At 40.8% G+C, this 27,081-nt stretch overlaps 2 protein-coding genes and 1 long non-coding RNA gene across 9 annotated transcripts in view; 1 reads left to right on the top strand and 2 right to left on the bottom strand.

Moving 5' to 3' along the window:
* The window catches only part of LOC142487432 (uncharacterized), a 25,618-nt gene extending 24,237 nt beyond the window's left edge, over positions 1-1,381 (top strand). Inside the window, exons 2-3 of the long non-coding RNA XR_012799228.1 lie at positions 871-1,031; positions 1,208-1,381. This is a non-coding gene — a long non-coding RNA (uncharacterized LOC142487432). The remainder of the gene's footprint in view (positions 1-870; positions 1,032-1,207) is intronic.
* The window catches only part of LOC142487430 (uncharacterized), a 5,094-nt gene extending 806 nt beyond the window's left edge, over positions 1-4,288 (bottom strand). Inside the window, exons 1-3 of the mRNA XM_075586772.1 lie at positions 3,235-4,288; positions 2,580-2,884; positions 1-1,398 (exon numbers count right to left, since the gene is read on the bottom strand). The exon at positions 1-1,398 is cut by the window's left edge and continues 806 nt beyond it. Coding sequence (XP_075442887.1) covers positions 545-1,398; positions 2,580-2,856 — 1,131 coding nt within the window. The 5' untranslated portion in view covers positions 2,857-2,884; positions 3,235-4,288 and the 3' untranslated portion in view covers positions 1-544. The remainder of the gene's footprint in view (positions 1,399-2,579; positions 2,885-3,234) is intronic.
* The window catches only part of MYRIP (myosin VIIA and Rab interacting protein), a 626,131-nt gene that overhangs the window by 125,726 nt on the left and 473,324 nt on the right, over positions 1-27,081 (bottom strand). For 6 of the 7 annotated variants that reach the window (XM_075586770.1, XM_075586771.1, XM_075586764.1 and 3 more), the window contains 3 exons: positions 23,525-23,705; positions 21,980-22,629; positions 10,254-10,502 (listed from right to left, as the gene is read on the bottom strand). In XM_075586770.1, coding sequence (XP_075442885.1) covers positions 10,254-10,502; positions 21,980-22,629; positions 23,525-23,705 — 1,080 coding nt within the window. The remainder of the gene's footprint in view (positions 1-10,253; positions 10,503-21,979; positions 22,630-23,524; positions 23,706-27,081) is intronic. The other variant, XM_075586766.1, reaches the window with a different exon arrangement.

Consider the following 27,081-nt stretch of genomic DNA (forward strand, 5'->3'; position numbering starts at 1 on the left):
GGGGCACTGGGTGTGGGCTATGGCAGTTCAGGGGCACTGGGTGTGGGCTTTGGCAGTTGTGAAACACTTGCTAAACATTGCAAGAGTGACGGTGGAGCACTTTCTTGTTTTTGTGGGGTTTTTTTTCAACTTTCAATTTTTATTGGAAAGTACAAATACAACCAATTTTTCACAGCCCGTTGTTACATTTCCATTTTTGTCAAACCACATATAATGACCACATTTAGACTTGACTACTTAACACAGTACAAACAAGACCAGACTGACGTGACATGGAGACAGGGATAGAGGGTGGGAGGGGGGAGGTGGTGGGGGGGGGGGGGAGGTGGTATATTTCCAGGTTCTGGAGCGGATGTGGAGACTTGTTGTCTGCTGATTTCTCGGCCCTCGCTACGAATTTTAATTTTGACGAGCTTTACATAAATTCCATTACCCTTCTCACCATTATTCTCCTTTTGTCTATGGCTATTGGGATGTCTGTTAGCTGTGCATCACTATGTCGTTTTGTCTAATCTGTCCTTAAAGGAGAACGCACTTGATTTAGTTAATGCAGGATTGAGGAGGCATCCACTCCTGGGGTTTCTTCTTGGGTTAACCATGGATCCCAAACTTTTAGAAAATTTGTGCCGGAGTCATTAACTAAACTCGTTAATTGTTCCATCCGGCAAACATGCCAAATTCTGTTTCTGATCTTAGGGATAATGGGTATCTCCTGCTGTTTCCATAATGCTGCGATCTCACATCTCGTGGCAGTGACAAAATGCAAAAGTGGCAAAAGAAATTTTTCTTGTTTTTGTGTTTTAATCTTTTTCCAAAAGCTGGTTATTAGTAATTGTTGCCCTAACTTTCTTTTGCGTGTCTCCTTTGTAGGTGTCGGTTCCATATTTTGAACAGATGTAAGCGGTTGGATGTTGACAGGGACCTGCACAGAACTTGCACCTACTGTACCGGTATCATCCAGAACTGGGGAATGAAGAACTGATGACTCAGGAGAAAAAGTAGCAGCATGTAAAGATCCATCCTCTGATGGGGTAAAGTGGAATTGTTGTTCTCTTGCTGTACTCCGAAACGGATTTGCTTGGCTTACATTCAGAACTAGTGTTTGTAATGTCCTGTTTACATTTTGGATTTCTTTAGGAACTTGGATGATGACTTTTTTAATTTGTGACATTTCTGATATTGACCTTTCATGCATCCTTTCATGCAGTGACATCATCCTTTCAAGCACTGATATTTCTGAATGGCGACGATTTTCTTCACCCAAGATTCGTTCTTCAGAAGCTGCAATAGCTGAGTAGGTGTCACGAGCAGGAGGACTTGAATGCTGGGTTAATCCAGGAGTGTCAACATCTTCATGGTCACTTGAGTGAATTTGTCCTTGAGCAGCAACATCTGGTTCTACAAATAAAGAAAGACATTATGAACTGCCATGGAACTTTCACTTTGTTTTCACTATAATGGTAGTTGTTCTCATAGTGTAACACATAACATGTTTCCATAATTTTTTATTTGTGTCCAATTAAAAGATGATGCTTGAAGTAACAATGATGTTTTGACTCAGTGTGAAAGAAGAATGAATTAAAGTTTGTAGTAACATCACAACTCCTAGCTGATACTTTAAAACACACACAATACATGTTGTCAGGAAACACTACATCTACATTAAAAAAATCTGGAAACAACTGTAACTGAACACCCTGCTAGAAACATATAGGCAGCAACCAAATGAGGTTGTACTGTAGTATATGGACATGCACTGATTATATCAGGACTACAACCTCATTTGGTTGCTGCCTATATGTTTCTAGCAGGGTGTTCAGTTACAGTTGTTTCCAGATTTTTTATATATCCTATTAGCTATATGTGTGAATAACTTTTGTGCTGTGTATGTCAACGTCATTAGGCGTAGAGTCAATCCACGTACCACCAGCCTGTCATTGTGTTGCACCTACAGGGTTAATCTGACAATTTAAAGTTACAGTGTATTTATTAAACATCATACTGTTAGGTGCTACATTTCACAATACAGGTTGGTTTGATCGGTATGCTACACCTCATGCCGCACAACACATATATGTCGGTATAGTGATTAGGGTCTTATCAGCAGTTGTTAATCAGAGATCCTGTGCTCTATAATTATAGGCTTGATTTGGGATCAATTGGTTCTTCTGAATAAATTCAGAAGAACCAATCAAGCAACATACACCCCTAGTGTTTATTTCTATTATTCTGTGTGTAGAATTTATTTTAATAGAAGAATTATTAAATGCTAAGTTTTAATCGCCCAGGAGTGCGTTTGACAAATGAGCTTCTAAGTGGTGGACGGAGGCACTAATATGCTCCCGTCCTCCAACTTTTATGTGTATTCATTAATTATCAGCTCATCTAACGCACCCAACGTCAAACTAGGCGTTTTGGGCACACTCATTTAACACAAATCCATAAAATTAGTGAGCTGTATATTCTGTCTGTATTCTATATATGTAGGTATGCTTATATTGGGTAAAACTATAAGTTTCAGCGGAAATATAGATAAGAACTGTAACATACGACAGGCGTAGTACAGTAACATTTGTCACCTGGTGGAAATTGAGCCGAATAAATTCCGATATCTCTGTCACCTGCTAAACCCTCCACGACGACAGGAAGAAATTTTTCCCGCATCTGCTCCTCCAATGGAGTTAACATTAGAGATTGTGCTGGCGGCCCACCTCCAGTGGCAGAAGCATGCATCCGTTGTGCTTGGATTTTTTTCTTTAAGTTTGCCCTGATATCATCGAATCTCTTCTGACAATTCGCCCGGTCCCTGACATGATTCCCACACGCAGACACAGCCAATTTTATTTGATCCCACATGTCTTTTTTGATGCTGAACTTGTCCGCCCTTGAAATACATACAAAATATATGACGTTAATTATTGTTAGAAAAACGAGCAGTTTCCTAAACTGCTACCTGTTCCAAGAGATACCAAACATGCTGGTTTAGGTTGAATATGTGCAGCACATGAGCATTTACGTGGAAACATACAAATCTAAGGAAGCTTGCATGAATATTGTATAAACTTTGGCAAACTTTTTAGACTGATTGTTATGGTCGTTATAAAGCATGAGGGATTATGTGTGTAACACTTAACTTTAATTGATAGATATTAGAGAATAAGAGCTTGATATTAAGACATCTCACATGACCTAGGATAACATGTCTTTGAACAATCAATGCAAAGATAGACTTACCTAGTAAATGCCCATACAGAGAGACATAGTGCTCCAAAATCCCTTTGACAAGAACTCTGTTTTCCTCTTCATTGAAACGAGGATTACGTGGCCGCTCCACACGTTTCCTCCGAACACGTGCAGCCCCAGAGCTTGGCTGCTGCTGACTGGACTCTCCTTCCAATGGAAGAGACTCCAAATGCGGCCCACCACCAACCACCCCACCACCAGATACCCCAGCAGCACCACCACCAGACACCCCAGCAGCACTAGCAGCAGACACCCCACCAGCACCAGCAACAGACACCCCACCAGCACCAGCAACAGACACCCCAGCAGCACCAGCAACAGAGCCACCAGCAGCACTCGCACTCACAGCAACACCACTCACACTCCCAGCAACACCAGTCGCACTCGCAGCAACAGCACTCCCCTGAATCCTACGTTCACTCAGACGCGTACTCACACGACTACCAGTACCACTCACCCCACGCCTTTCGGCCATACCTATAGCACTCACAAAAAACAGAAAAGACATTTAAAGATAATCGCACTGAACACTTACAAAGTGAAAACAAGACAAAGATGTTAACAAAACACAGGACAAACCTCTCACAATACACAACAACTCTCTCAGTCAATAGGAAATATGTAAATCGGCCAGCTCTGTGTGTCTCTCTCTCTCCCAACAACACAGAGAATGAATAAAAATACACCCTGCCTTTAAATGGGCCGCTCAATCAAAAACATGCTTGCTTCGGCAGATTCAGCAAGAATAGAAAAAAAGGGATTACCGGCGCCTATAAAGTCCAATAAATGAATATCAATAAAAATCAAACCAATCCTTGGAAAGTCCCAATAATGTCCTTAAGATGAATGGGCAGAGATGAGGTGGATAGATAACTCTCACCATGCAGCAGTGCAATAAATATGTGGAGAAAAGACAACAAAACAAATTATGGTGCAGTATGCCAATCAATGTTGACTAAAAACAGTGAATGCTAACAACACAAAACAGACATAACAGACAAACAAGACAAACACTAGTAAGGCTGAAGATAAACACAAAGCTACTGCTGCGGCCGAGTTTATTCGAGCATTTGCCCGTTCTCGGCCGCAGCAGTTACCTGGCGCGCGCCGGAGGGTGCCGGGCGCGCGCCGAAGCAGCGGAGGAGAGGCCCGCCGATTGCGGCTTCCCCCTCTCCTCTCCGGGTCCGCTGGGTCCCCCGGAACCCCCTGCCGCCATCCCCCACATCGCGGGACACCAGGGCTCCCTCGGGGAGCCCTGGACGCGCGTGCAGGGGGCGCAGGCTCCCGATGACGCGTGACCGCGCATCGGTGACGCGCGGCACGCCGAGGGGATGCCACTAGCAAGCCGGGAAATCTCCCGGCTTGCGGAACTGGCCGCACTTTAATAAAGTGTGCCGCCAGTGTATAATAACAACACATAATGCTGGGTTCCGGAGGATAACAAGGAATTGTAGCAGGTCCAGAGGGGTAAAATTGAGACCCTACTTACAAAACAATGATTGAAAGCAGGCAATGGAGATGAAAATCGCACTGGTAGTCTGGTAGTGACCGGAGCTCCTTTCCGTGCGTCCCCTCGTGCTCAGCGTAGATGATGACGTCACTGGAAGGCGGAACTTCCGGACAGATGTGACGTCACACACCGCAGGACTTCATAGAACGATGCTCCCCTCTCTTTTCTTCCCCCTAAGACCTGGATCGGCTGCTAAACAGTGTCCTCCTTCACCAAAGACAGCTTTTGAAATAAGAGAATAACTTCCCAACGCGTTTCATGCGCATGCGCGCACTTCTTCAGGGGATGTGATGACACTAACACTTGATGGTATATATACGCATTGACTGTGATTCAATTGGTTAATTGCATAATTAAATTCTTAACACAGCAATTGCCACGGTCATAGCATCACAAAAAACAAGCCCTACTAAACATACAACAATCAACACATACAATGAACATAAAACATTAAAATATCAATGTAATATAAAAGTTATATTAAAAATTACACTTTTAAAAAAATAAAGAAGCTTTCAAAAGATGGACTAAATGTATCACATTTATAAAAAGGCCTTCAATTTAAAGTCTATGTTCAGACCTCTTGGAGATAGTGTTTTCAGTTCATATATCCAGTATGCTTCACGCATACTGGCCTGTTTAAGTCTACTACCACCTCTCAAGTTTGCCTGAACAACCTCAATAGCCTGGCATAGCAAACCTTTGGGGTCTTGATTATGACACATAAGAAAATGGTGAGAAACACTATGTGTGACCAATCCCTTTTTTATGTTATAAATGTGCTCATAAATGCGCCTCTGAAATGTTCTCCCAGTTCTGCCAATATACTGCAAGCCACATGGGCATTGTAGCAAGTATATCACAAATGTTGAATGGCAAGTTATAAATGTCTTGATGGGATAACATCTAGAGGTTACATTTGATGTAAACTGTTTGGCATTACTACTAAAAGAGTATGCTACACATTTCGCACATGTGAAAAAACCTTTTTAATTCGCTGCATGTTTCTGTTTTTGTTGGTTTACCAGACAGCTCGGGGCTAGCTTAGATTTTAAATTATTAGCCTTTGAGAATATTATATTTGTTTTTTTGGGGAGAATATCCGCCAAAACATCATCTTTCAATAGGATGGGCCAATACTTATTTATAATCTTTTTGATTTTAGGTGCCATCTCATTATATTGAGTAATAAAAGCAACTTGATTATTTCACCTTTCTATTGTGTCCTTTTTCTTATATTTAAGTAAAGTATCTCTTTGTATATTATTGACTTGTTCGAATGCCTCATCTAAGAGACTCTCCGGATATTTTCTCTCAATGAATTTACTTCTTAGATCTTTGGCCTGGATCTTAAATGTCTCATCTTCAGAACAATTGCGTTTAAGACGCACCAACTGACCCTTTGGAATATTTCGTAGCCACTGTGGGTTATGCTGACTATCAGCACGCAAATAATTATTGGCTTGTACTGGCTTGAAAAAAGTTTTAGTGTGGAGTGTATTTTGACTAATATAAATGTGAAGATCCAAAAAATCAATGTGCTCAGTGCTAAAATTACAAGTGAATTTAAGATTGTGATTATTACAATTTAAATATGTGCAAAAATCAACCAATGAGGCCTGACTACCTGCCCAAACAAAAACTACATCATCAATGTAGCGCCGCCAGAGCACCAGGTTCGCCCCTAGAGGACAGTTGTTCCGGATAAAATCTTCCTCCCAACTGTCCATAAACAGATTGGCATAACTAGGGGTAAACCTGGTGCCCATAGCAGTACCACATTTCTGAATATAATAGTGTGAATTAAACGTGAAGTAATTGTGCGTTAAAATAAACCAAATGCTTTCAACCAAAAAATTCCTTTTAATTGATGAAAAATTACTTTTATTTTCCAATTTGCGAGACACAGCTTGGCAGTCCATTTTATGATCAATCACGGTATATAAAGATGTAACATCAGCAGTAGCCAATATATACCCAGGCTGCCATTTAAGATCTTTCAAAATTTGCAATATATGTGTCGTGTCTCGCAAATAGGATTTAACATCAGTGACTAAGGGTTGGAGGTGATGATCAATAAACTGTGAAAGATTAGAAGTTAGTGAAGAAATACCAGAAATAATAGGTCTACCAGGTGGGGAAGTGAGATTTTTGTGAATTTTAGGTATAAAGTAAAATAAAGGAGTGCGGGGAAACTGAATAAACAAAAAATCAAACTTATCTTGGCCTATAGCCCCTTTATTCAAGCCAGTGGTCAGCAAATTGCCCAGTTCAGCCTTAAAATGCTCCAATGGGTCATCTGTAAGGGGGAGGTATGTGGCCTTATCTCCCAATAATCTCATGGACTCTTGCATGTAATAATCCTTGTCCATCACCACTATACCTCCACCCTTAATGACTATAGAGTCATTATTTTCCAACCTCTGAAGAGCTTCCTTTTCTTGAACATTAAAATTGTCATGTTTAATTTTATAAGTTCGACATGAATTTTCCAAATCCATATTAACCATCTCCACGAAAGAGATATCCAAATGTCCCTGTGAGAACTTTGGATAAAAAGTTGATGTTTTCTTAAAGCTCTTAGGTGGGGGACTATCTGGGCTGCGTGCCTCTCCAAGTGTATTTGTTTGGTTGGATATATAGCATCTCGTGCAAAGTATTTTTTCAGAGCTAATTTGCGGGCAAATTTATGGACATCTATAAACAAATTAAAACTATTTGGCCCACAGATCGGAGCAAATGTTAGACCCTTATGTAGTACCTTTTTTTCAACATCAGTAAGTGGATACTGACTAATGTTGAATATGTTGGAATATTCTATCTTTTTGCTTACTCGATTTCTACTAGCACCTCCTCTTCTCCCTCTGACCCTGTCTTTCTTTTCTTGTAGTTTGGAGGAGGTCAAGATTCTAGTTGAGGTTTCACAATTTCCACTTATGGAAAAATGTGTTCTCTTTCCTTCCTCCATTCTAAAAAAGAAAAAAAAGAAGTTTCATTGGCGAACCTAACACCAACTCGCCATGCACGCCGATACACCTGTGTGTGATCGGCAAATCATCGGCAGAGTGGGAACAAATGTTTTCGGCTTGATTCGGATGGGATTCGGCACTTATTGCATACGGCAAGGGAAAATCGGCAGAATCATGCCGATAAGGAACACTTTGCGAGAGGACTTTTTCGGCGCTTACTGCATAGAGCCCTTGATTCTGTAGTTTTAACGTCTGTGGGTATTCCGGAGAGGTTACCCTAGTGGCCTTAAATAGCATGTGAATCTCTCAGATTGTGGGATGCTATTCTATTTTATTTGATATTATCTCATACGCATCCGATTTCTATCTATGAGCTTTTATCCATTAGATGAACTGGTTACTCACTAATGTTTTTGCTGCTCTATTAGATAATATAGGGCACTGTCCTCAGCTTATTAGCTAGATGCCTGTAGTTATTTGTTACATGCTGTTGCATTTAATGCATCATTCCACTTGTACACTCAGGAAGGTTTTAAGTATGAATTCTGGGTCCTGTCCTGGGAGGAGGATATGTTTTTAAGTAGCCATAGTGGTGTGTACAGATGCAGCCACAAGTATTAGAACACTTGGACCTGTCAATTCTGGGAGATTCTGGGGCAGTCTCACAGTAAATGCCTCAACATTGCCTCAACATTTCTGTGAGATTCTTAATGGCCCATAGGATTAACACAGCAGGGGGTTCCTGCAAACTGAATGGGACTGCAGGGACCCCTGCTGTGTCAATCCGATGGGCCATTAAGAATCTCAAAGAAATGTTGAGGCAATTTTGAGGCATTTACTGTGAGACTGCCCCAGAATTTCCAAGGCAAGAGCTCTAATACTCGTGGCTGCATCTGTATTGATTTATGTCAGACTCGATTTGTGCGACATGAAGTGTGATGAACTTTCCCTCCACAAATCAAAAGAGGAGGTTTCAATTACCCACACCATCTCCTGCAGGGTATTTAAACCCAGCAGAGGAAGATAGGAGCATATTATGAGCCTGAGGAAGCCGTCGATAAGTCGAAACGCATTGCTCTAATCGTCGCACAATTTTGGACCTCGGCGGCCACCGTAAATGTCTGCTTCGCATGTGTTCCAGCAGTAGTTTCAGCTGGAAACTGGACGCGGTAGCTGGGACCTGTCTGTGACGCAGGGAAGACAAACCCTGCCGTGACTTCCGAGGAATACTATTATGAGTGTGTATATATATTATTGAATAAATCTTTGTGTTTTATATTAATACACTCTCCACGTTTGCCCGTTAATTTCTGGGGGACTCTCCTGAGATGAGATGGGAGTACAGTTCAGCCAGGGAGCACATGAAGACATCCCTCCAAGCAGAGGACAAAGAAAAGCAAAGATACCATTGAAGTGCAGTTTACTTACACATGGCCGTGTAAGTAGTTTTATTTACATATTCTATGCTCATGTCACCTGTTTAACCCTGCGTTATACCACTGTGTGTATGCATTGACTGTGTCTCTATGAGCACTTGTGCTAATCTCAGTGGATCATTGGTCATACACCAACCCATTTGATTTTGATTTCAGCCTTGGGGACCCCCTGCTTCCCGAGTTACAGGCCCTCTTATGGGGTGCCTGTATCTCCTGTGCATTTAAATCTCACAGGTCACATGACCGTGACATGTAGATATACTGTAGGAGATACCGGCACCTCATACCGGGGCCTGTAACTCGGGAAGCAGGGGGTCACCGGACCTGAAATAAATGCGGATCAGCTCCGGAGACCCCCTGCTCCCATAAACTAGTATTAAAATTTAAATAAAAATGCTACAATCGCCTGTGAGAGCTGTGCAGGGAGAGGCAGCCCTCTCTGTACAGCTCTCTACAGTATGCAGCTCTTACAGACTGCGGCCAGATCATATGGGGAGAACTTTGAGAGACGCTGAGATCTCATCGCTGCGGTCCGACCAGTATTGGCATTTTCCTACCTCATGATTTGTGATGGTTTCAGATTCTTTCTGAATACCGTCATAACACAAATGACAAACCGTTCGGTGGGAACATGCCACATCGTTCGAGATGGCTGCAAAGTTATTGAAGCTACTAGAATAGTCCCCATATAATCTAGGTAGGTACATGCAACATATAAAAATGATAAAGTCTCTCCCCTTATCTTGGTGGTGTTTGATTTTTTTTAAACATTGCATGTAAACACCTGGAGTCTAATTTTGCCAGGGCTTTTGGGGTGATCCTTCATAAAGGGCATGCTAGGAACTAGCACCCAGACAATCAGTAGGAGGATTTTTGGAGAACCCTGAATAGGGAGTTGGGCAACGGGAAGAAGAAATTCTGCACACTATAATCCACAAGACATTTTTTAGCCATTTATATAATAAGAATCCCTATTCATGGGGGTGGCATTATCATAGCTTACATGGACAAAGGTATTATACGGTAGTTACAGGGCCGATACCTGACAAACGTCAACTTACAAAATAAGACATTTTCCTTAAGCAGCAAACGTACCTTCCTTAGCTCTTCTTGCACACACTTGCCATTTTCCGACAGAGTCTCCTTCTGGTTCCCAGTTTCCATTCTAGGCTCAGAATCTTGCTCCTCAACAGAGGAAGTTTCCTTGTCGCTCATCTTTGCACTTAGTTCACATAATCTTGTTTTAAGTTTTTCCTCAATAATATCTGTCTTGATTCTATGCTGCTGATCTCCACTGCTCAGATCTGTTTCTGATAAATCGCTGAAGTGTTGATCGTTGAAGCCCTAAAAACAAAATCAAGATGTTAATTACACAAAAAAGGGACTTTTTGTATAGTCTACATATTATTTATGTCCTTGTTTTAGAACACATTGCAAGGGGATTTAACAGCATGCATACATTTTCCACTATATTTCACAATAAACTAAAGTAAACAATGTCGGATAGACTAGACTTTTTTGTGAGAAAACAAATTTTGCATACTGTACATGTGTACATTGTGTATATAAATAGTTTTGGATCTCTAAGCCATAGTTGTTCCCACTTCATGTTTACATAAATCAGATAACAAGCCTTAGCACAAGGCTTAGGCTGTGCTTATCGTGACGGCGACAGCGACATCGCATCAAAACAAATGCATTGCCAATTTCGCGTGCTCTTATAGTAAACGCGACGCGACGGCTTGGGTCGCGATCGCTGGAAGTTATCTCAATTTGATTTTTCCTGCGACCGTAGCCTGACGTCGCCGTCGCTGACACTATAAGCGTAGCCTATGGACAAGGCTTAGGGAGTAAATGTATATATGGCGAGAAAATTAGCATGTCATTAAATGGGGATTTTCGTCTGCCTATATGCGAACTTCTGCTAATATTAGACTATCGATCTAAAATCAAAATCAATTCTCTTCTTCTATTACCTTCACTAGGGTTTCCCGGAGCTGAATCACCACAGTCTGTCTGCCACAGACCCCTTGGCTGAGATTTTGGCCTTAGACACCCCCTTCCGCATATCTTGCCATCTCTATCCCACTCTTGAAACACCTAGACAAGCTGTGAACTCCTTCCTCTTGTTTAAACTTGCATGCTGCCCCCTATTTGCACTGGCTGTCATTAAAAAGCATGCAGTATCCATTCCTACTACTGTACCTGCCAACCTGTCCAAATCTGCTGGCCCTTGCCTGAAAGGACATTGGTCTCTGTGGAGTCATAAACATAAGGCAAAGATCGCAATAAATGGGCTCCAAGATGCCAAAAGCCTGCAACTAATTCCCAAACATTTTGGGGATTAGCCGACATCTCTTCTCATCCTCATTCTTTCCCCCTATCTTATCACTTAATTCTGTTACCTTCTTCCACCAGGAGTAATGAAAACAACTCAAACTCCCCTTTTTCAAATGTTTTCCTTAACCGCAGCCTTTAAATGCATCCCGTAATTCAATGGGTAACAGCAGATGATGAATAGCACAGCCAGGAACATCCAACTTCTAACTTGAGTGAAGAAGAAGGAAAAAAGCGAGCAACTCCAAAATAGCAAATGACGTCAGGTATATTGCAGGTATAAATCACCTTTATCACCTTGATAAAGTGCTGTTGCACGAAATGCGTAGGTGCGTTCGTGTGGTCCTGTTATTGTCTTTTTAGCCTGCAATAAACCTGACCTCATTGCTATTTTGGAGTTGCTTGCTTTTTTCCTTCTTCTTCACTCAAATTAGAAGTTGGATGTTCCTGGCTGTACTATTCATCATCTGCTGTTACCCATTGGAATCTACTACTGGATGTACTGCATGCCCCGGATGTCTGGAGTGTTCCCAGAAGTACACAGGTAAAGGGCCGCAGTGCCCTGTCATATACCTGTATTCCTGTGCAACTTTATTATTTGATTCACTTTTATTTGGTTGGGTGTATATTAATGTGTCACATCTGTGGTTGTCAAGTGGACACCACTAGACATATATCCCTCCCTATTGTGAGTTCATTCATTTTTCCTGGACACTCCATTGTCATCTGGATTATTATGCTCAATATATGCTATAGATGGAACTCTTTCTAATTTTGGAGCATCACATTCTACCTCACTCTGCATCCCGTAATTCAGCCCAAACTGACAACCCACTATCCTTGCTCACTTCCTTACTGCTAGAAGCTCCTTTTTTTGACACATCTGCCTTCTGAGCCACCTATGCAGCCACTGGATGTGCTGCCACTATAACTTCTACCACCAGCTCTTTCTGTGCCTCCTGTGCTGCACTGCCCCTTCTTTGTACCCCCTCAGAAAACTCCCCCCCCCATCCATTGCACCTACAGGCCCCTGCCACGCCATTAACACGCCTGTGCAGACCCCCGCTGTTTCTCTCTTCTCCCACCCAACAACTACTTGACCCAACTAATAAATTCTGATACGTCCCCACTGATATTCTGATACTCCCACTCCACACTCCCTCACATTCGTTAGCAGCACAAACACTTTCCGTCTTCCCCCCCCAGCCATTAAAATATCTTGATTTTCAAACTCGCCAACTTGCCGCACTAGCTGTGCCTCCTGCCTGGCCATTCTTCCTGACAGCGGAGAGACCCCTCCCTGGTACGCACTGCCTCTCCCTTATAGGTGCTGATCTCTGTTCTCCCTTGTACTACAGTGATCCTCTCACCTCTGCCCTTGGTTATCAGTCCAGATCCTCCTCAAGTTTGCTGCAACTACTGTCCCTTGAAGAACCCTCTCATGTCCTCCTACCGCCAGCAAGCCTCTTTTCCAGACCAGTCGCAGCATGCATCCTCCTTGTTTGTCAAAACTGTGATGGGCCCACCGTTTCATGCCTTTGGAAAGCTTCAGTGATCCATTCCAAATCCCGCGGTACTTCCGGGACTCGGCCTAGCATAGCCGTTTCTTCTATTTAAAACGCACTTGAGACGTCATTCCTCTCCACCCAACTTCCTCCCACAATGCGCCTCATCACAGGTCTGATCCTCCTTACCGTACGGTTGACAGCATCTTGCATTAGTACTCTGTCTAGTGCGGCCACTCCTGTGGGCCGCCGTGGATGTCCTCCTCCCTTTTGCTAACACCATTACCACAAACTCCAACCTCCTCTTCTGCCTAGCATGTGCAAGTTTCTAAGGATGTGCTATTGAAGTGATTTTACTCTTTGCAGCTGTTGGTGAGACTATTTTAATGAGAAGCATACAGTATCTGCAGATAGAGAGAGTCAGGGGCCTTTTCACTAAACTTCGATAAGTTTAGTGCATTACTGAGCGGGATTGCATGTTTTTACTGCACTATAAGAAAGTTGTGTGAAAACGGTATTCACTAAGAAAAATCTCAAGATTTTTATCGTGCTCTAAAAAATGCCATACCGCACTACTTTATGTTTGCTTGATGAGCGACATGTCGCTCCAGAAGTCTGTAAGTGCTGCAGAGAGCTGCACAGAGATGCTGCCTCACCCTTCACAGCTCTTACAGGCGATGACACAGTTTTAATTAACGTTTTAATAACATAGTATTGAAACGGGGGGTCTCCGGAGCTGAACCACATTAATTTCAGCCTCAAGGACCCTCTGCTTTCAGATTTACAGGTCCCAGTATGGGGTGAGGGTATCTCGCTGCATTGTTTAAATCTCCCGCGTCACGTAGTAAAAATATACCCCTATATGAAGCGCGAAACGTGTCGTGTTACAGTATGCTGCCTCTCTAGAGGTTATGTTTGTATGATTCAATAAAGCCTGATCATTTCTTTTATGAGTGAGCCCCCTCTGGAACCATTTTTTTACCCTGGAAAGTGCTCCGTTGTGTCTTCTACGTGTCTTGCTGTTCTACCCCCTTTAATGCACATCATTGGACCTCCTAAGGACTTAGAAAAGGCTATCCTTAGATAAGGATATCTTCCAAAGTGAGTTCCACGTATGCTTATATCATTGTTATATTATTAGTGGGTGGGAGATTATTATTTTTTTTTGTGTCAGTAATTGCTACATGTGTATACCGACCGGATACACTAGACACTACTCTCCCCATACCTGCTACTCACATTGTATATCAGTATTATGGAGGTGCCTTAAACTTTCTATATATTAAGCATTATATGCTGGATGGGTGTTTGTTTGGTAGCACAAGATCTCTTCTACTATTTTCTTGTAAAGCCTTTAAACAGGGAAAGACCATGTCATATACCTCCCATGTTTGTGGGTAGCTACGGCTAGCCAAGGCAAAAGCCCCGTCCCTCCACTCTCTCGAGATATTTAGTCTTGGGTTTTCCCCAGAGCAAAGTCTTCTCTTAAGACAATCCTCACTCCTACCAGCAATCTTGCTTTTCGTCTTTGGGGCAGTTATCTGGTACCCCAGCCGAAGGTAACTGACCTCCGCCCTGTTTTGTCATTTGTAGTTGGTAAGGACCTTAGCCCCCAAACCCCTAGACAGGGGGTATGCTGCTGTTAGTTACCGCTCCATGTAGGTCCATGGTAGGTTACCGCTCCATGTAGAAGCATGTTTGTTTTCCGTTATCCATGTTTTATTGATCCCAAGCTGTTTGTTTTGAAGGTTCCGGGTTATAAAAGCACACCTCTCCTACAGGGAGATTTAAGATTTAAAATTCTGCATCAGATGTAAGAAAGCAGCTTTGTTCCAAAAAATGGAGGGCATCTACACATACTTTTCTCTACATTGATACATAGACCCCAGAGTTGTTAAGGCTTCCCTAATTCAGTGCCATTGTTTTCAGAGTCAGTGTCTTTACTCACTGAGCAACTCCTTTCTGCAATATGGTTTGTCCTTTGTTATCTTTGGTTCTTCTTCATACGTAGGTTTCAATGGATGATGAACTGAAAGCATCTTTCACAAGCCAAACGTTATATTGCATTCAAAAGGTAACAATAGTGAAGCAACTTTGAACCAGTGTCTACAGACTTCAAGATCCAATTAAATAACCAAAAAGTGCCATCTGGTGGCAAGACAATAGACTACAATTCTATTTTCCTAACTGAAGTTCTACAGAAACATTATGGATGTGGGAACCTTTCGCATGGAGCCGCAAACCATGCTGAATTCACACTTTCAATTATTAACAAAACATTCAGGGTTCGCAGACGATTCGCCACGCATTACGTTAATGACCATTGCAATTACATTTAATATACCGATTTGAAAAAAAATCTCTAAAATTGCTAGATTTGCTTAATAGACTATAAATAGGGCACAGGCACAAAGTTTCACTCATTATCTGGCGATAATTCACTGGATGCTTATTAATCTGGTGAAATTATTAGCCCTTTGAGGGTTGGTTGAAACTTTCACAGGGAATCATATTTGGGAGGGGGGGGGGAAGTTTCAAATGTCATCAATACTTTAGCAAATAAAAATATCACTTATGAGCACATTCACATCTCAGACATGACAACCTGACAACCCTGCTTTTTCCCATTATCTCTTAGCATACGGTGCTTCCCCTGCAGCCAGGGATTCTGGGAAATGACATGCAAATGAGCACACAGCGTCATCTTTTACTTCTTATCAATTTTATCTTGGACCCCTATAAGAATATGCCTGCCGCATTACACACCTTTAGTTACTTTAGTTACACACATTTCTAAACATGACCAAAATATAGAGCGAAAGGAGCATCTGCACAGTTTGCGGTGGATAAGAAATGTTCTTTTAGAAAATTCAACCTTATACATTTCATAGAATATTTGGCAACATGATTTCCCAGATGATTCTTTTAGATATGATGAAAGGTAAAGTGCTGCTTTAAACAAAAGCAACATCGATAGAACAAGTTCAAGAACTGTGTGAAGCAAAATTGTAGTGAAATAACAGCAAATACAATCGGAAATTGGCTTAAATGCTGTTTGTTGGCAATCTTTTTCCCAAAACCTGCCCTTCTGATAATTGTGAAGGATGAGAATCCCTCATCACAAGCCCATGGACGGGGTGAAATAAAAAATAGGCCCTCAGGCATTTGGATTTCAAATAGTCCAACAGGCCCGGATTGCTTTTTTTATTCCGGGATTTTTTATTTATTTTTTGGACCATCAGATCTTGGATTTTTTTGGTTGGGCATCGTTCTGTTTTTAGGATTGGCTACGGGGGGCCCAGGTACTGAAGATGAGTACAGACTTCATCATGGATGGGGTAATCTCAATCTTTTATTACAGATTGCCATTGAGTGCCACTTTGACTAGCTAGGCTCTTATTATGTTAATGTTTAAAATGCTTTGTTTAGTAATGTTTATACAGTATACAGTATTGGTAATGTTAGTGCATGTATTTTGTATGTTCTATTGATTGATTGTGTTTACAGTGCCAAAAGCCCTATTAGACATATTTGGCTAGTATGGCTATTGGCTTTTACTATAGAGCAGGGCCTGGGGAATGGTGTTTGGTGGGGATAGGGGGGCGGGAGGGGTTGGGTATTCGAGGTTAACCCTTTGTTTGCACTAGTGGTTAGTATGGGCTTACCAAGTAGTTAATATTAACCCCTTTGATGCTGGTGGTATACATTGGAAGACACCAGCATCATACGGTTTCATGTATGTTCTACCATAAGTTTTGTAATAATGTATATCACGTAACCCTATCGTAGAAATACATTATTACCCTACCCCATTGTATTGCTATGCAGTAATTAATAGAGATAGGCAAATATGTAAAAAATGCATCCGTTAATTATTCGTAGGTTTTTCAACAAAATTTGATTCACAGACGGATATTTGTAGGCTGTTTGGACAGTTAAATGTATTAAGTGCATTCATGCGAATGCTTCTAAAACTGCTATCATTTTCCCTTTGCACAAATGTTATAACATGCAGATGTGAATGCGTAAGACATTTGATTCGCTCAGAAGTTTCAGACCCTGAGAGAGCAAGTCCGAGATACCTATTTTAGTAGAGTCTCAATACCTATATAAATTTTCACAAACCCATCTTCAAACAACACGTGGAAAGACACCTGTGCTAAAAAAAAAGCACACCTGAGATATCTAGGAGATTTGGAAAGTATAATGTAATGACTCCTATTAGCTTATCTACCAGGTATCTGAAGATAGGACGATTTCAAGCCTGAATAATAATTACGTTATATTGTCTATATACATATATATGTAACCAGTTAAAATAAGGAATATCGTTAGAAATTATATTGAAAAATTATTAGCTGCTTCTGCATTGATAAGAAGGCATAATCAGTCTGAAAACATGAAGGTGTACAAATGTTTTATGTAACTTAAGAATCTCTTGTTTTATTAATTTCCATTTTGTATAAAACTTGGTATGTTCAATGTCTGCTGAGTTGAATAGTATAGGGTCATGAGTTTGGAATCACAGTTTAGTTAAATAGTTAGTTAGTAAAACAATACAATAGAGATTGGTTTTAAAGATTAGGAACACCGTTAATCCTATAGTTATTTAGTAACAGAACAAGGGAGTTTTGTAAATCGAAGTAAAGATAGGTATCTTATGAAATAGTTTTTGAACAATTGATAGAGAAGGATGGGAAAAAATATTGGTTTAAACATTAATGATTGACTGAAGATATATGTAGCCTAAAGACAGTAAAAATGTATATAAGCCAGCATTAGAAATGTACCTGCAGAATCCTGAGTCATTTAACATCAACCAAGCTAAGGATTCTCCACTCTATAACTAAATTCTATATGCCCGGAAACCTGATGTAACTGACTGAAATGATGCTGTAAAAGATGTGTTCTATTTGTCTCTGAATAAATGGAGAAAAGAACTGGACCATGGACTATTTAATATATCACTAAAAGGTGGGAAATTTATTCGCACCCATCTAATGAAGCAAATCTTCAGTATCTCAGGTGTGCTCGTTTGAGCACAGCTGTCTCTCCATGTTTTTTCAAAGGTGCGTTTGTGGGGATATACAGGTGTAGTAATTGTGACAGGAGGGGTAGCTAGGGAACCTAATAAAGAGAAATCCCCAGCTATTTGCCCCTAAAAAAAGTGTAACTTGGCTATCCTAGTAAAATATAATCCAGCCAAATGTCTTTAATATCTGGGGACGAACAGGGAATGTTTAAATGTATACAACAAGCAACAGAGAAGCCCAATGCTACATCCAATATGACAAAAATACACAGTAAAATACTTATATATTCTCTTGAAAAAGGGTCATTTCGTTTAACCCTTTGGCTAAAGCATTGTAAGTCTGTGAGCGATGACAAGGCAGACCCAGTTCACAGGTCATAGCACTACCAGATAAAATACTAATATACCTCTATTAGGATTAAAATTGTCATTTACCTTGTGTACATTTGCCACGCTAAATAGCTCCCCTTTTTGACACATATTCATATATATTTTGTGGGGGCTCAGGGGTTCCCAAAAAGAGCTTGCTGGGGTTCTGTGTGTTGTTTGTTTACTTATTTTCAGCTGTCTCAGCTGTTGGAGGTTAGTGGCTCCTCCTTCCCAGGTTTTAAGCCCGCCTGTGACAGGGTAAATAAAAGCCACCAGCTATATGCCTGGCAGGTATATGTTTAGTCTGCAGTGCAGCAGTGATGTGGTTAACTTCAGCTGGGAAGCTCATGACAATTAGTTGGATCCCAGCTGCCTAATCAAGGTGTGTTAAAAACCCCAGGATGTGTACACATGCAGCTAGCTGGTCAGGAGACAGGAGTGAGTTACTGAAGAGATTACTGATATAAGGTCTGTTTGCAAAGTACATGGTTTATGAACTGTTGTGTCCTGCATGCTGAAGAGAAACTGTTTTGTTTGCCATGCTAAAGAGAAACTGCTTTGTTTGCCACGCTGAAGATAAGCTATTTTGTTTTGTCTGCTGTATGTTTTTAAGGCGAAATAAATAAGCCTTGTCAAGAGACCCTGCGTGTGTAGTTGCATGTACCCTGCAACACCGCCCCTCCCCACTTCCCAAGTCAGCAGGTCCTTTTCATTTTACTGGATATAGATCCAATGTTGGTCTTTCTCCCTCCTGTTAGAGGTAAATGAGAATTTTAACCCTAATAGAGGTATATGCATTGCAGACCTGAGGAAGAGAGGAGAACTCTCGAAAGCTTGTTCAATAACATAAAATGTTAGTCCAAATAAAAAAGGTATCACCTAATATTCTGCACAATTGCAACTGTATATTCCTTGACTTACAGACCTTTTGCATGAACCATTGTGTGAACAGATGACAAGATACCATGTGAAACTCAAACAGTGATTAAAAGTACACTTCCCAGAAACGATACTGTACTTCAAAGACATGGTAAACAATAGTTGTATGTACAATGGGGTCATAAAAACTCTAGGCAGAAAATGGGCTACAGGCAGGGTTGCCACCTTCGACTGACGGCCAACCCGGAGATTTTTATTTTATTTTAAATGACACTGTTGCCATGACAACGGCACGCCACGCAACGTCACGCGGCGTCATTTTGCCATGACAACGTGGCACCGCATCACGTCATGACATGTGGCATCTCATTGTCATGGCAACGGGAATCACGTAATGCTGTTACGTCACGTGACGTTCCCGTTGGCATGGCAAGGCAGCGCCATTTTACGCCGCGCAGCCTTATTGACAGTAGTTGTAGGGGGAGATGCCGAAGACATTGCTGTTGCAGGTACGGTTGCTGCGTTAATGGTATATGGAATTGTATATTAGCTTATGTCATTTCTATTATTTATAACCAACGCTGATGACAATCTCACAAAACATCTTGAATCACTAGTGGCGGTAGCAGCAGCAGCAAGTTGCATACACACACATATACATTGTGTGTGTGTGTGTATATACAGACACACACACACACACAAACACACACACACATATACACACACACATATATACACACACACACACACACACACACACACACACACACACACACACATATACACACACACACACATATATACACACACACACACACACACACATATATATATACACACACACACACACACACACACACACACACATATATATACACACACACACACACACACACATATATATATACACACACACACACATATATATATATACACACACACACACACACACACATATATATACACACACACACACACATATATATATACACACACACACACACACACACATATACACACACACAATATAAATATATATAAATATATATTTAGATACATCCCAGTGCACCTTAGTAATAAATAAACAAACTTGAAGCAGGGGAACAGGCACTTGAAGCAGCAGCCCGAGCAGCAGCAGGAGGAGGAGCCAGAGAGGACGGAGTGACAGTGTGATTCAGTGAGCACTGAGCAGCGTGGCATCGCAATGCAGGGCAGGGCAGGAACCGGTGAGTGACCTGTAGCTGGCTGTAGTGGAGACAAAGAAAGTCAAGGAGGATTTGACTTCCGAATTGGGGGTACTTGGGAGCGCTCGTGTGTGTGTGTGTGCGCACGCAGCACCCTCCACCACAGCCATCCAATCCTCTGCCGCCCGGCTCCTGTCATTGCGCACCACTGCTCACTGCCGTCCAGACCACCCGCCCACCCGGAGATTTCAGGGACAAACCCGTAGCCCGGAGAAAGGGATGCCAAACCCGAAGTCTCCGGGTGAAACCCGGAGAGGTGGCAACCCCGGCTACAGGTAGCTGATGACCAGTTTTTTAGTTTGGCTGAGAATGAGATTGATAGGGATCTTTCTAACCAATAGTAAATGGTTATGTGTAGGGAGGAAGTAAAAAACTAGTACTAAAAAAAATCAGAGGATTTTGTGGGAGAGAGAAGAAGAAGATTCAGAAAGCAGCTCCAGAAGGATGACCTAATGATGACGTGAAGGAACTCCTCAAAAACACCAGATATGCACAGGAGGAGAAGAGGAGGGTAAAATATATCTGTATGGAACATGTAATATCTAACATTATTTTATAACTAAAGTACACAGACGAATGTAATGTAATTTACCATATTATGCTTACACACATATTGTAACAGCAGTTTGATTTGTGTACATCAATACAATATTTTTCATATTCACGTGTATTTGCGTTCCTGTGTCACACTTCCCCAAAAAGAACGTGAAATACATAAAGTTGTATTTCTAACACAAACAATGTGTTCAGTATGGGAACTAGACTCCAAAAGTGTTTTTTAGTTATCTCTGATGGTACAGTATATCACTAGATTACAACGTATTTGACATTAAGAGTGACACAATTACATGTGATCACACATATAATAGTTACATGTTAATTATACATAAGAGAGATGTCTATTTATAAGTATAGTTGTGTACTAGAGAAGGTATATCAGTTTCTGTTCATCAGGGGTTAATAATCAAGCCCGTTTTCGCTGGCTTTTTTACTTTAAATAAGCAGGCTCAGACCACATCTCCCCACTCCAAGACGAAGCACTGATTCTAGCGTGAAATGCGTTGAGGGGGAGATTGTGGTGTGGCCGTGTGTTTTGTGAGGTCCCAATAAAGTTTTTTTCAACCCGGAAGTGCCTTCGATTTTGTCACAGGCTGTGACGCCAGATTTCTTCCTTTCCATCCAAAATATAGATAACAGTTGATTATGACAACAAAAATGGTACTGTCATTTTTTCCCATTTTATAGAATGAATGGATAATAGCTCCATATTTACCAAACAGTGCTGTTCCACAAGACCCTTTACAATAATAAAAGACACCTTACGGTCCAGGGTGTCTTCCAGTGCCAGAAGGTTTCTTGAAGAAATGCTTAGTAAAAATTGACCATCATGTACAGTACTATAGTATTTTTTTTAAATTAATTAGTTGGCTAATAATTAGAACTGTGGAAAAATACCTTATTTGTGCTTGAAGTCCATTTCTGCACTTTGATCAAATTACTTCCTTCACCCAGTTCCTCTGATGCAATCTTGTTCTTTCTCCACCTCCTTGACCTTTTTTCAATATCATAATGGGTTTTCTCGGTCTCGCTGCTGTCGGAGTACTCTATACTAATGGACTGTGGGTTAAAGTTTATATCCAGCTTTCCATAAACACGTTCCTGTTGCATTTGATCACCTGGAGCTTTTCTATTTGGCCTGAGGGATTTGACAGATGGTCTGATTTCCTTTAAAGAGTTCACGGAGGATGTTTCTGAATCAGAATACACTGTTTCAGTGTTTGTGTATAGTCCAGATGATGGGGATGTCACAGGCTGATAATAATCATTGCTGCATGCCCATTCAGTGTTGTACTGGGAATCTGCATAGCAGGAGTCATCTGACAGTTGTCTTGTTCTACGTCGATATGCACTGAGGGCCAAGCTCCAGTCGACTTCTTCATCACTATCAGAGCCCATCTCATCATAAGCTGATACAACAGAGGACTCATTCTCCAGTGCTTTGAACACTTGACTCTTTGGCTTGGCAAGCATTCTGGGAGGAGGCAATGTTATGCTCTGCAGTGCTACCCAATTCCCATCAGAGCTCTGCAGAACAGGTGATGGACCTATTTAGTGAACAGAGAGTTTTTGCGTTAGTTTTTTCATTCAAAAATGCTTGTCCATTCTACAGTACAATCACACACAACACATGAAACACAGAGCTCTGTCCAGATAGGCTTTTTCCTATGCTATTTGCACATATGATTAATTTTTTTATTTTGTATATAAATCTTACAGTATACTTCCTGGTGTTACATACAAGAATTATTATCCTTTTATTTGTAGCGCAACATTATTATTACTGTAGCGCAACTTTGTGCTAGCTTCCAATAACATGATATTAAGTATGCGTTAGCATTAATCCCATCCAGAGAGGGTGTCACGGGGGAAAGGAGAGAGTCCTATTTTAGTAGAGTCTTCATTGACTTATATACATCCCTAAACATTCCTTTATACAACACTTGAAGAGATACCTGTGGACAAGCCGATGCTACCTGGGAAATAGACAAATGATATTAAACTTATTTAAATTAGCATATTTCCCCGGTGTGTTCACTGGTATCTCTACAAGTGTTATATAAAGGAGTGTTTAGGGCTGTATACAAGTCAACATGCCTTCTTTCTAAAATAGAAGTTCATGGTTGTTAATACCATGTTGAACAAGTTTGGAGTTTGATGAAGTAAACCTCTTCCTAAAATTATATTTTTTAATGAACATGTAAATGCATCTTTGGATCTTGATAGCCACAACTGTACACTTAGGGGCAGATCAACAAAGCTCTGTTAGTTACTTATCGAGACAACAAGCCTTTTATTTTACGTAGCTACTATGTCGCGGGGCACACAGGGTACCAGACGCCATGACGTAGTAGCTACTGTACATCATGTGGCATCTCTAAGGGTTAAGTCAACTCTCTACAGAATAACAATGAAAACAGCATTACAAATAATATATATTACTTGAATCATATAGGCTGTCCACACTTTTCCAGCTGGGTAACATAGACGGTCTTTGATCTTTGAACCTTTTACGGTGACTTTTCTGTTGCCTGCACCGCATCTCAGGAGTGCTGGAATGCATATCAACATCATTGCTTGCTGTATCTTCACCCATCAGAGAAAATGCAGAATGAGACTTCTGCTGGAAAGAAGTTAATTAGTACTGTATAGTGAAAGTAAACCTACTTGTTACATGGGCAAAAGTGCCCCAATGCATCTGTTTCTAACCTTAACATATGCTATATTTAGCAATATTAGTTCATCTTTAGACTGCAATTTCTGATGAGCAGAAACCTCCTATCCTAATGTATCAGTATTTACTAAGTTGTTTAAATAACTTTATATCAACTTCCATAGTACAGAGCTGCAGAATATATATATATATATATATATATATATATATATATATATATATATACAAATGTAAATACAACTGTATGCTCATCTGCATGTCTTCGGCAGGTCTGCAACCCCACCTTTCACCATTTTCACCCAGCACACAGCACTTCCACTGCAGCAAGGGATTCTGGGGAATGACATGCAAATGAGCACACAGTGCCACTTTTTGCTTCAAAAACCATTTTTAACATGGTTCCCAATAGGCTTAAGCTTGCTGCATGGTCACAGCTTTGAGCACAGCCAGGGTTAAGGTGCATACCCAGAAAACCCACCCACAGACATATATATATATATATATATATATATATAATCCATCAACTGACCCTATTTTGTAGATCTTAACTGATAACCCGCACAAAGGGATGGAGATACATTTTTTGTTTTCACATTGCAGTTCTAAGTCCAGCAACAGAATGGGACTCTTGTGTCCTCTGCTCCATCTTGTGGACAAGGCATTTCCTTGTGCTTTGAACTAAGCTACCTAGCCATCTACATGTCAGGAGAGCAAATGGAAGAGAGGAATTGTGAGAAAGACAGAGGAAAATAATTGCCTGGCAATCGAAAGAAACATTGTAAGTAATCCATGTTGTGCTATATCAAATCTCAACCATAATCACAGGGATCTCCCTGTCTCCGTTTATAAGAGAGGCCGCAACACAAAGAAAAAAAAGAGGAAGCTAACCGGCAAGATGGTTGCTTATTTGGACCAATAGCATGTCGGTTTGAGAGCTGCATAGTGCCGCTGATTCTACAGTCCTGTGTGAGACGATGGGAACAGAAGCCCATGTCCAAGGCACGTGGTTTATCTCTGCATCTATTATCATGACACTTTCAAAGGTGCACACTACAAGTAGAGCAATTTAAAAATCATTGTAAGCAGCATTATGTCGAGAAGATCTGTTGTTGATTATTCAAGTATGCCATCCAGATTGTACATGCACTTTGTAAGCCTAACTTTCCTGCATGATTTGCTGCACAAGTCTGGTGAACATGGTACAAGCACACATAGCATGCCTAATGTATCACATACCACCGAGCAGGCATTGTTTTCCTGACTAAGGCTTCTGTCCTTAATCAAATATCCACTTAAGGAGTTTGTGATGTTCAAACAGGTGAGGCAAGGTGTCCCTGCTGTGAGTATATAGTATCAATGATAAAGTTACTGTATAAGCACAAAAAAAGCCTTTTTCATACTGGATTCAAGTCATGGATAAACTCCATTTTGACTGCTTTATCCAATTTGGAACCATCACAAGATATTTGGACCACTCCGCTTATTACAGAGTTCAAAATACATCAATTAAAGAAAATAACTTTCGTATAATAACCAAACTCTGGTGTGTGTAGTACTTTATTGACATATACTGTAGATGTGGGACTATTTACATCCACATATTCAAATTCAAGTACTCTTTCCAGTTTGGTGTGTTTATCTAGCATGAGCTATATTATGTATCTGGTTTTTTAGGGTTACAACAAACCTTTGAATTTTTCATATAAGGTTATTCTATTTGGTGGCTCTTCAATGACATCTACACATCATATTTGCAATTATTTTTTTCTTTGTTATGCAGGCTCTCCTTCAAAAACGGAAACCGTGAGATCCTCTTGGCCACATTCTGTGCTGTGATTGTTTTATATGCTCAGTTTAGGCCAGCACCCAATCCATTGTGGTGAATTTAATCAATTGTTATATTAGTATACTTGTCTAGAGGGAGTGCAGTTCTCCAATCTGGTAATCCAAAGTATTTACCTGTACAGTACAGTAGGTGTTTTGTGCACCCTTTCTAACTGTACCTTCATCATATCCTACCCTTAGCTGTTCCTAAATATGGCAGCCTGTTCTGAGATATTCAGGAAATAGACTCGGTCAAGGTTATAATAAATATTACAGAAAAAGCATTGATTCAAACACTGAACCTCTAAAAATATGTTCCTTAGGAAATGTTATGTTTTTCTGGCTCAATGGGGATCTTGCATTTGCAAACTAACAGAGATCTTATGTGGTACACCTACTGTATATTTGTGAGAGTCTCTTTTAGATACAAATTTAAACAAAACAAAAAAAAGTTTCAGTAAAGCTGATTAATTGAGAAATGCACCTCGAAAACATTTGGATAAAAACATGTTTTAAGGCATGAAGGAGAAAAGGTTCTGTGACACCTTCTTTAATTATACCGGTGAGTGCCTCAAACAAAAACTAAGAGGATGTAATTAATTGATGGGAAAAAAAGAAAACAAATAACATGATTTAATAGTTTAGGGTGTGTGTGTGTGAATATACATTGAAGTTTGAGACTGCTGAAGCTAAAATTCATTGACAGACTCCAAATCAGTGAGGCTCAGAGAAAATCGATGTGTATCTAGCATATACAGTATGCGTGTCTCTCAACTGTGCAGTCATTCAATAGCTGAACAAGCAAAGAAGAGTCAGCAGATGGCAATATTAGCTAGCAAGTGTGGCAAATTGTAATGGAGTGACATTGTAGCAGTACCAGCAATTATAGCTAGCAAGTATGGCAAATTGTAATGGAGTGACATTGTAGCAGTACCAGTTTTCATTGACATTTATGCTTGCTATCTCCACATGAAAGATGACGTCCCATACTGGCCTGATCAAATGGTCCTTTTATTGAGCAAAAAAGAAATGTAGATTCTTCCTTCCAAAAGTGATGGCCACCATGCCGCTGCTACAATCAGGATTACCGACAAGGAGGGGACAGCTGGGACTACTGTCCCAGGCCCAGTCAGTCAAGTCTTGATCCACGGGGGGGGGGGGAAGGGAGCGGTATTCTCAGGAACACACCCAAAAAATAAAAATATACACAATAATAGTGCAGTATATTAAGGCAAAAGGGAATGGGTGAATCTTGGCTCTAATGCAATTCCTACTTACAGCAGGTAAGATTTAAGCAGGCAGTGGTCTGACTCTGTCAGGATGATCTAGGTGTAGGGTTAACACAGAGAGGGGAACTTGATAGTAGATAACTTCATGCGGGATACTCTCAAGGTATAACAGCTCAGATTCACGCAGAATAGCATAGGAAAGAGAGACGGACCATAGTATAGATCACAAAGTACAGATTTTATCCCATCAAGCAAGGTGCACAAACGTACTT

This window comes from Ascaphus truei, chromosome 2, assembly GCF_040206685.1.
Source record: "Ascaphus truei isolate aAscTru1 chromosome 2, aAscTru1.hap1, whole genome shotgun sequence".
In the NCBI taxonomy this organism is placed as follows: Eukaryota; Metazoa; Chordata; class Amphibia; order Anura; family Ascaphidae; genus Ascaphus; species Ascaphus truei.